Source organism: Sinocyclocheilus anshuiensis, unplaced genomic scaffold, assembly GCF_001515605.1.
Source record: "Sinocyclocheilus anshuiensis isolate Anshui unplaced genomic scaffold, SAMN03320099.WGS_v1.1 scaffold2171, whole genome shotgun sequence".
Classification (NCBI taxonomy): domain Eukaryota; kingdom Metazoa; phylum Chordata; class Actinopteri; order Cypriniformes; family Cyprinidae; genus Sinocyclocheilus; species Sinocyclocheilus anshuiensis.
Genome location: NW_015537929.1, coordinates 330,417 through 340,836, shown reverse-complemented (window position 1 = coordinate 340,836; position 10,420 = coordinate 330,417). Strand labels below are relative to the sequence as shown.

General features: G+C 37.4%; 2 protein-coding genes across 4 annotated transcripts in view; both read right to left on the bottom strand.

Annotated features, from left to right (window-relative positions):
- Nucleotides 1-1,224: 1,224 nt before the first annotated feature.
- LOC107657885 (ER membrane protein complex subunit 3-like) lies at nt 1,225-4,627 on the bottom strand. Of its 3 annotated transcripts, none has more exons than XM_016446182.1 (9): nt 4,406-4,627; nt 3,712-3,902; nt 3,561-3,618; nt 3,384-3,477; nt 3,183-3,287; nt 2,998-3,079; nt 2,833-2,912; nt 2,201-2,283; nt 1,225-2,063 (listed from the first exon to the last, which is right to left on the bottom strand). In XM_016446182.1, exons 2-9 carry the CDS (start codon nt 3,864-3,866, stop codon nt 1,935-1,937), a joined length of 786 nt encoding a protein of 261 aa, XP_016301668.1. In that variant the 5' UTR covers nt 3,867-3,902; nt 4,406-4,627; the 3' UTR covers nt 1,225-1,934. The 3 variants fall into 3 exon arrangements, with proteins under 3 accessions (XP_016301668.1, XP_016301660.1, XP_016301677.1); XM_016446174.1 differs by having other exon boundaries at nt 4,410-4,626; XM_016446191.1 differs by lacking the exon at nt 4,406-4,627 and adding an exon at nt 4,170-4,190.
- A 1,069-nt stretch (nt 4,628-5,696) lies between these two features.
- LOC107657870 (protein transport protein Sec61 subunit alpha-like 2) overlaps nt 5,697-10,420 on the bottom strand; it is a 10,877-nt gene continuing 6,153 nt past the window's right edge. The window contains exons 9-12 of the mRNA XM_016446150.1: nt 7,428-7,625; nt 6,542-6,733; nt 6,368-6,444; nt 5,697-6,282 (exon numbers count right to left, since the gene is read on the bottom strand). Coding sequence (XP_016301636.1) covers nt 6,096-6,282; nt 6,368-6,444; nt 6,542-6,733; nt 7,428-7,625 — 654 coding nt within the window. The 3' untranslated portion in view covers nt 5,697-6,095. The remainder of the gene's footprint in view (nt 6,283-6,367; nt 6,445-6,541; nt 6,734-7,427; nt 7,626-10,420) is intronic.

Genomic DNA, 10,420 nt, shown 5'->3' with positions numbered 1-10,420 from the left:
TATTAACTGATGTCTTTGCTGCTGACCTTTGATGATCCAGTTCAACCATACTAATAAGCAAAAATGACTTTAGATAAACTAACAATTGTGCGTCATTGTTTTTTTATTGCTGAAGAGTGTTTCTTCTCCTGCGTTCTGCTGTACAGACGTGAATTTACTTTTTCTTCAGCCTGAGTTTTATCCATTACACTTTTTGGTGTGAAAGGGCTTTTACATTTGCTATAGATAGAACTTCTTATATTAAAAACAATCAAGCCCTGCTCATATCTAAAAAGTAACTAGAAAGTAACGCAAAAGTAATGTAACGCATTACTTTCCATAAAAAGTAACGTATTTAGTTACTTTTTTAGGGAGTAACTCAATATTGTAATGCATTACTTTTAAAAGTAACTTTCCCCAACACTGACTAGGAGCTACATCCTTCATGAATAATTAGGGCTCTGGGAAGATAAGCATTTTGGTGTCCGCATCCCTGACAGCTTAAAGTATTGCTGTCAGCCGCTACAAAAAAATCTTTGACTGATAGGACCTCTTGCCATATTGTCCCCTGAAATTGCTTTTCTATTGCATTGCGCTTTGAATAGCGTATTTGGTTTGATTTAAACCCATACAAAACAGATGTCCGATCCATCATTCTGAGTCGAATTTCGACGAATCAGTTGAACTGGGTCACAAACTCGTATGAATAATTCATTTATGAATCGAATTGAGTTGGTTGAGTTTGAACCGACAACGGCCTCTTTAGGATATGTCAGATTTGTGAACCATGTAACTTACTATGGTTGGACTGCATAAAATGCTTAGACTAGTCTTAAAGTTTAGTCATCTAATTTTTTTTCCCTGTAAGTTTGGTCAACTTCTTGCGGTCACTTACATAAAAACATAGTGTAATTTGAATAATAAAAAAAACGGATTACTACTTGGTTAACTGCTAGTTACGAGGTTCATACAACCGGCCACCTGAAAAACGTTTGTGAGTCCTGAATTGGTTTTAATACATTTTATTAAAATTTCCTAATAAGAAAAATGTAAATAAATGCAAGTATTGTTTAATGTAAATGCTAATTATATTTAGGTCATTAATAACTGTAGAAAAAAGTGGTAGAAAAAGTTATTAAATAGTTGATAAAATAGATACAGAACAGAGAATAGTGCATCACTTTTATAGAAAATCAGGCTGTATTAAGAATGTACACATCCAATAAATGTAGTGAGAAACATTTATTTAAACCAAAAATTGCATTTAATAAAACTCAAATAAATATATTAAACATGCCAATAAATCTTAATATCTAATGAGGAAAATCTACCGAAATTCTGAATACTGACATTTGTTTCGCTACATACTCAGTGCATGGTGTACTGGCACCATAAGAAAGCCTCTAAAACAACAGTAAATTAAGGAACATACTATTTAGGTAACTGAACCTAAGTTATGGTCTGATCCACTTTTTAAAATGACATTATTTCTTAAAACTTCCTTTTTGCCTACGTGGTCCAAGAAATCATATGGTCCTAGTAAAATAAGAAAGCAGGGCTCTTAAAACAACAAAAATGAATAAAATTGTGTTAAAACAAAAATAAAGACGACATAGCAATAATCAAAGGGAATGTTTTCGAGAAAACCAGACCACATGCTACATTATAGGTGCACGGTTTCTGTTGCGTTGTATGAATGCAGTCTCAAGAGATAATCCATAAAGCTTAAAGCGCAAAGCTTTGTCACACAATGACACTTATGTCTGAGCAAAAATGAACAATGGAGGGAATGGTGCATGCATATTACACAAAATGTGATATGTCTGCAATGAGGTTTATGACACTTTCTAGAAAAAGAAAAAATCTGAATGGAAGCGATTTGCCACTTCCAAAATCAGTCTGACAATTCACTCTTCTATTTCGGTGAGGTCCTCCAAAACCTCTCAGTAGTGCACTTAGAAGATGCCTGTTGGCAACTCTTTGCTGAACATCCCCAAAAAATCCAAGTCCTTACTCATCAGATCCTCCTCGACATTTTCTAAGGCCCACTGATGATCCGTCAACTCCAGAGCCTCCCATTCCGCCTAAGAATAACATTCATATACATAAATCTTTAAAAAACTAAATGAAACACTTAGTCTGCAGCCTCAAAATAACATATAAAAAACAAAAACTTTTGTACATTTAATAAGATTAGGGTGCAACTCCTAATTTGCGATACCTTGAATGCTTTGTTTGTGTCAGCAGGCATTGCCATTGCAGCACCACTCATCTGTTCCTGCATGATGCGAGACTGATCTGCACCTGTTGCAAATGTAAGAAAATTAATTGCATTACAAATTAATTGCAATACAAATGTAACATGAAAAATATGCTTATAATTCTAAAATGATTCAAATAATTTTTAAGCTAAACATTTAAAGGCAACAGCTATTTCTACAATACAAATTTAGCCCTTGTGCTGTGCTGAAAATCTTTTACCTAATTTGGTGATCCCAATCTCAAAAATGACCAGAATGACCTGATCTTTTTGCCAACCAGTTTCTTTTTCCAATTAGCACAGGTTTTGTATTTCATTTTTGGAAGTGACTGGTTGTAGGCCTCACTGATCTGAGCTTATGCATCTCGGTTTTTGAGTGAAGAAAAGCATTATTTGTGGAGAATGTTGGCAATATTCACTGAAAAATTGTACAAAATTACCCCAGCACCCCAAAACTCATCCCAAAAAAGTACAATAATTCCCCCCTAAATAATTAGGAAGTTATTATACCCTCTGTGATCAAAGTCAGCATCAGCGCTGGAGTAGGTCAAAATTATGGTCTATTGAAATGGAACATCAGTAACGTTATTTACCATTGTCTTGTCCAAGAATCAGAGAATACATGCTCCTGAGACCAAAGACATTCAGGAAATACCAAGATGCTGAACTCACCCTGTGGATGTATACAGCACGAGACTGTTTAAAGACACAGCTTTGAATGAAATAAGAACAACACTCAAGGGTTTGAGAGCACTAACCAGGAGGCATCTAGAGAGAGCAACTCAATTCCCTGCTGCAGCATCGGCTTGAAGCGGAGTGTGAGGGGAAACGGTACCTTTGCTAGAGAGAGAACAGATTTATAAATGCGTTAAGACGAGCTCTGTGAGAATAGACTACAGGAAGCCATACTCTCATATTTGATTGTGAAAACTGTATCTCTTACTTGTGACAAACCCAGAGAAGGTCCAGTTGATCCAACCACCAATAAGGATCATAGGCAAGACGTTTGTCACATTGCCTTTCATCATGTCCGTCAACATGCTGGGATCTAATTGAGCAAATTATATCATGGCATTAACCTTTTCACTCAATCCTGATTGTCATTTTATGACATATGCATAAAAGTATTTCCACCAATACTCACCAGTCATTGGAGATGGTGGGACCACCTTTCTTTTGGTCTTCTTGAAAAAGCCATCTTCTTGATTATTAAAGTAGAATTTTCTCATCAAGAAAGACTTTTAGCAAGAGATAACATTTCAGTTTCAGTACTCCAGTAAAGTCTCAAGCAAAAGACACGAAAAAGATAAGAGGGGCTCACTTGTTTGGGGATGTATTTTCCATTTTCCCGTAAAACTCTGCTCCTGATAAGAACCTGGCTGTGTAGAGAACATGATCTTTAGTGTTTTGTAACATTTTGTGAGTTGCAAAACACATGTGGATGGATAATGAAACAGTCCAATGAAAGTTACCTGTCTGAAACTTGCTCTAACGTGAGCTTCTTGTCACTTTGTAACAGAATTGAAACATAATGGCGGATCACTCCAACCAGAAAAGTAATAAACACGATAGGCAGCACAACCCAAAGACGAATATTGGAGTCCAGGAGGAGCTCAGGCTCAGCCATGCTTTAGTGAAGGGATGTTGATGGGATATGCCAACCCTGAAACAGACAAACTATGAGATCTAGTAATCTCTTGGACTTCATTTAACCGAATGCGCAAAGTTATATTTAAAATAACAAGCTGATCACCGTGAACCGTTGTGGATTAATGATTAGTACATGTATATAAAAGGACAGCACTGATATTTTCATAATAAGCTAGTACTCGATTCCCTTAATTAAATCTGCTCGGACCTTCATAAGACTGCCAAACGTTACATTTAGAGATTTCCAATTTATTTGTTCCTATTCAAGTCAAATTCATACATGTGTATGTCGTCTCTATCTGTTACAGAACACAGAAAAAGAAAAGCAGGTGCTTCAGATTTCATTGTAAATCCACCCACTATAACGTCGCATCAGGGTTAGCTTGTTGCTAACAACCTTCTTTCATGGTGAGGCGAATTTTTTTTAGCATATACACACCGGCACCGAGCATATGCTATATTTTCGACGCTACATGTTGCGACAACTGAGACTTTATCATAATGCAGTTATTGTACCTACTCTCGTATTCAAATTGCGGTTTATCTCTTCGAAGCCCGATAACGACTCAAACCAGGAATCGCCAGCATCGAGCCGCTGCTGTTAAGATGTGAACGCAACGCACTAATAACCAGTTTTCCAAAATAAAGGTTATTTCTGTAACATTTTCATAATTAAAGTTCGTAGCGTTATATCAAATTGACTAAATCAAATCAATGTGTCAGTAAAATCTAATTATATTTAATTCTGTCTGTTATATCACTTCACTGTCGGCCGGTGTTGTGGGGTTATGCTTTGCGTTCATTTCACTTGAAACCAGAAACCGGAAATGTAAAGCATCTTTCAGTTATGACACGGACGAAACTTCCGCGTTCGGGAAAGAGGTGGATATGATCGATAAAAAAGGTCAATAAAAAAAATCATAAGATACACAATTTAGTTAATTCTTACAGTTTAGTGTATTTTTAAATACTAGAAAACTTCATTTAAATACATACATATATTTTTTGTTATTTTATACATTATTCAAGCATCCTGAGTGGATTTTTGACACTGCTTCTGAAAGGATAGTACAGTGTGTCCTGAACCCCAAATACAGCTCAGACATGAGTATCAAATGTGAATTTATGAACATAAGCAACATACATGTATTTTATTACCATGGATGAGGCCATGCATAACACATCACATTGAAGCACATGACATTAAACTAAGGAAAAAAAAATGGTGACAACTTAACTTTTTTTTTTAAATGAATGGAACGTGGTAGCCGTGCCGGTTCTGCACAGAAATTGTTTCACTCTGAAGACTACAGTAACAGTTTTTTGTCTTCAATTAACAACATCTTTAGAAGAAAAAAAAAAAACGGTCAAAATGGACAAAGAACAAAACTCCATAAGTATTCGCAACACATTTTAATACTGTGGCCTGTATAAGAAAAACATATGAAACATTCTTCTTTTACAAACCACATCCTCTCATATCAACACTGGCATGTTCATTAACAGGCAGTTTCTGCAGCATTTGCTCCACTAAAAGAAACCACAGCTAATTAGATCTAAAAGGGTCAATAATAGAAATATTTATAAGTAGTGTGACTGAAATACACAGAACTATTTTATAACAGCTTGTAAATACAGGAAGAAAACAACAAACATAAATATAAAAAAAAAAAACAATTTCAACAAATCCAATGCAGTAATCTCAAAGAAATCGCACTGATAAACTTGGGCAAATTTAACAACCAATCCCATGCTATCACACAGCCCACACAAAATGCAACAGGCAAATGTGCACATACCCACACACACACTAAAATCAACCATTGCCATGATAGAACATTGTGCTTACCTCATCACACTCATACTGAGACACGTTTAGTCCAGGGCGTATCACAAGCTGATCAAGTTTGGACATGTTTGTTCTATTATGCATTACTGAATGGAATTACATGGAATCAGAAACACCCACATATACGTGTTCCTGGCTTGGGAGATTTAAATATATATATATATATATTTTCCCCAAGAGAATGGAATACAATTTACTCTGCAACTCTGATGCGAAGCGAGCCACTACAGGTCAGGATCAGATGCACAGTGGGAGCACATCTTTGATGTAGAACAGAATTTGTGCGTTAAAAAAAATCATATAAAAGAACTTAACCTCATAAATTCAGTCAGTCTGATGTGGTCACAGAGGGCTGCACTAAAAGAGAAGAGCACCCATACTGCCCACTTCACTCTGTTCTTTAACAAAGATCTCAAAGTACTGGTAGATGATGGTGACGGCCAACAAGATTCCAGTTCCTGAACCGATGGCTCCCAGGAAGTCGGCCATGACTGAGAGGCCACCTATACACAGGCCTCCGAAAGCTGCTGCTGTGGGGATGTATCTAATTGAGGATTTAAAGAAAGTTTTAGTTATTCCATGTTTGATTAATTGAGTCTAATTAAGTTTGAGTGCTCTGTATGTTTTACCTGTTGAGTTCATGGACCATAGAAGTTTCTCTGTGTCCCCTCATAACCATCTGCTGTTCTTTCAGCTGTTTGGCGACCTAAGTAATGCAAAGTGTACACATGAAGCCTGCATAGGTCAACTGTACAATGCAGCTCAGTGGACTCAATAAGCAGGAACAGTATAAAGCTTCTTACATCTTTGGCAGAGGATCCAGACACCTCAATCCAGGTCTTAGAGAAGAAGGCACAGGATCCCAGCATGAAGATGATGTAAATGATGGCATGGACTGGATCCTCCAGAACTGTGCTGAAGGACTCTGGGGGAGAGAGGTAGTAACACAGACCACCTACTGGATAAGCACGAGCTGGCCCTCCAGTTGAGGTATCCTGTTAACCGAAGAAAAAACTTTATAGGTGCACCAAGGTGTATTTTTTTACAAAAGAATTTTGTTACAAAACTCAAAGAGTCTGATAAGCAAAATAAAATGAGTAGCACTGCTATGGCCATGTGATTTCAAAATGAGGGTGGACCACACATGTAGAATAAACTGTTTTATAGGCAACATCATCTTGACCTGGTGTGAGTGTACATAATTTTAAACATATGATTCACAACCAGGGGGTCAGAGTCCACTAGAGGGACCTCAGCAAACTTTACACAAAATTATTTAAACACATTTAAATTAATGAATTACTATTAATATTAATATATTCTAACTCTAAATTAAAAACAATAACATCTTTTATTGAAGAACATTGTTCTTGAAACAAAATGAGTCATAGTTAATTAATTTAACATATCAATACTGCCAGTTTATATGAATAAGTAAAAAAAAAAAACAAGCAGCTTTGTCAATTACAACAATATATATAGCCTATAATAATATATTGAATATTGTGTTGGAGAATGGGGGGCTTTTGAGTCAGAAAAGTTGTTTTAAAAACTGATTTAAAACATGTTACTCTATTTATAGGTGCAAGGAAAAATGCATGTTCAAACTGAAAAAAAAGAAAGAATAAAAAAAAGATTAAAAACTGGTCAGACAACACAAATATGGGAAAGTTTAAACAAGTGACTTACCGACCAAGTACCCAGCAGGTTGACCAAGAAGTTCCCACTGAAGCGAGTGGAGAGCATTTGAGAGATGACATATAAGTTGGACACCAATGCAGACTGCAGGATGATGGGAATGTTGGAGGTGTAGAACAGTTTGATGGGATATGTGTTATACTGGCCACGGTAACGAGCAGATTTGATAGGGAGGTCAACTCTGAAGCCCTGTGGAACAAGAAATAATATACTTGGCATCGAATACTTGAATTGTGATCATTTATAATTAAACCGCAATATCTGCTATTATTTCCAAATGCACATTATTAGAGGCCCAAAATGAGAGCAGATGAAGAAAACGAGTTCCTGTGGAGCATTTACTTTGACCAGAGCCGCTCTAAAAAACACTGGATCATGAGCTGCTTGCATTTGAAAGCCACTGAACCATATCATAATTTCATGTTTTTTTTTTTTATTAATTGTGCAGCCCTATGTGCGGGAAGAGTTGTCAGCTAATTAGGGTTAAAGGGTTAGTTCACCCAAAAATGAAATTTATTCAATAAATTACTCACCCTCAAGTAATCCTAGGTGTATATGACTTTCTTCTTTCAGACGAATCCAGTCGGAGTTATATATTAAAAATTGTCTTTGATCTTTCAAGCTGTTTAATGGCACTCAGCGGGTGTTGCATGCATCAGTCCAAAAGAAGTGAAATAAAAAGTGCCCATCCATAACAAATTTTAAAAAAGTGTCTCACACGGCTCCAGGGGGTGAACAAAGGCCTCCTGTAGCGAATCGATGCATTTTTGTAAGAATAATATCCATATTCAAAACGTAAATCACTTTAATGTAGCTTGCGCCAGCAGTTGTACACGGAAGCAGCTCCGGGCTGATGAGGTATGAGGTCAGCGTTGCGCATGCGCCGGTGAGTCTCGTGAAGACCAACATTTGTATACAGGAGCAAAGGAAGCAAAGTTTCCTTACTTTAGCAAAAGAAAACCAGTCTCCTCTTGGCTTATATCGAAATCCTCCGACATTCTTCTTTACAAATCCTCGTTTTGTACTTCTAATTAGTGACCGTTGTTTTGATTTGATCTCTTCCCTGCGCTTCCGAGTGTGTCACTTCTGAGTGGCGCATGCGCAACGCTGACCTCATACGTCATCCGCCTGGAGCTGCTTCCGTGTACAACAGTGAGCGCAAGCTAGATTAAATTGATTATTACGTTTTAAATATGGTTATTTTTCTTACAAAAATGCATCGATTCGCCACAGGAGGCCTTTGTTCACCCCCCGGAGCCGTGTGAGGCACTTTTTATTAAGGATGGGCGCTTTTTTTTTTCACTTCTTTTGGACTGATGCACTGCAACACCCGCTGAGTGCCATTAAATAGCTTGAAAGATCAAATAAGTTTTAATATAACTCCGACTGGATTCGTCTGAAAGAAGAAAGTCATATACACCTAGGATGACTTGAGGGTGAGTAATTTATGGACTAATTTTCATTTTTGGGTGAACTAACCCTTTAAGGATTTGAACAAGCAATAGCAGCAGATATGGCTTAGCAAACAACTCTGTATAGGTATGGACATATTCGTGGGCGAAATACCATCATTCCAATAGGAATCGCCACGATCAGGAGTTGTATGTGAGGGTGAAAACTTCCCCACGCAAGTTTCACTCATTTTCAAGTTGGTCACATGAATTTGCTGCATTTAGCAACAAAAACTTACTCAGATTGAAAGTGACTTCTGTGTCAGCGGTGCTTCTTACATTACTACACTATAGGGCTGTCAAAATGGCTGAAAAACTAAATTCGAATTTTGTACTTAAATATTATCAATATTCGAATTAGATTCGAATTTAAAAGGCATAATTTCAGTTACGGGGAAAAGCTTTTGGCTTCTCTCCTGAGGCCACAAGGGGGCACATCGAACAAAATATTATGCACGTTTCTTCAAAGCATAATAAAATAACACGACTATCTTTGAAAAAAGTGCATAATGTTTAAAATAATGTTTATAAACCTTATATAATTAAAGTTGCTTAAACAATTAGACACAAAACAGCATCATGCATGTATATATGGTTTAATACAAAGGACCGAAAACCAATCACAAAGAGTACTTTATTCATTTAAACATGAGATGCAGTGGGATGGGGAAAACCGCCATAAAGTCTTGAGACATGTTTTTAAAAAGTTGAACTTGCATACATTTTTACATGGCTTTCTAAACATGCGGCTCTCTTGTGCGAGACGCGAGTGCAACGGTGATAGATGTCCCTCTAGAAAATGTGATAAATATGCGTTCTGTGTGAACGGCTTGGTTTCGGTTTTGACGTAAACAACATCATCTCCGCATTGATGTTCTATTTTCCCGCAATATTTTGAATGAACAACGTAGCAGTGCCACATCTAGGGGGTTCAACTGGATAGGCTAACAAAAGCATTAACCCTCTAAGCGCCAAAGTCGCAAAATTGCGACAAGACGTCATACTTAATAAAATAGGCTGTAGATCCTAATGTGGTGTAATATCTCATTTGTATTCCCTACCACTAGATGGCAGACTTGTAGTACTTCGATTCTAGACCAAAATGACGTCATGTTCCTATTCAAAGTGTTTGAGTTAAGAGCAGAGCAAATGAGCTATCGTGTCATTGATGCGGAAGCAGTTCAGTTCAGAGCGTGTGAGTAAATTGTGAGATTTGTGAGAGAAAAATCGCCAAATGGCTAATAAAAAGTTGTACCGTGAGGATGTGTTGCAAATGTTATTCACCGATTCTGACTCTGAAGGGGAATATTTGCCTTTTGGAAATGACGTGCCGCCGTGCAAGGCGCAAGTGTTCACAAGGCACAAACAAGCGATCATTTCGACACTTTGCCCAACGAGGATGGGGGTGGCAGGGGTGAACGTGGTCGTAGTTTCCATAGGAGAGCTGTTGCTAGAGGTAGAGGCAGCAGGGGTAGGAGAAATAGGGCTGGAAGTAGCACTAGCTGCCCCAAAGAGGTGGGAGTGGCCGCGGTA

Coding starts and splice junctions, on each gene's coding strand:
- LOC107657885 (XM_016446182.1), bottom strand. CDS start 3,866: ATGGCTGAGCCTGAGCTCCTCCTGGACTCCAATATTCGTCTTTGGGTT. Junction 3,619..3,711: donor TTAGAGCAAGTTTCAGACAG/GTAACTTTCATT, acceptor TTCTCTACACAG/CCAGGTTCTTATCAGGAGCA. Junction 3,288..3,383: donor CCCACCATCTCCAATGACTG/GTGAGTATTGGT, acceptor TTGCTCAATTAG/ATCCCAGCATGTTGACGGAC.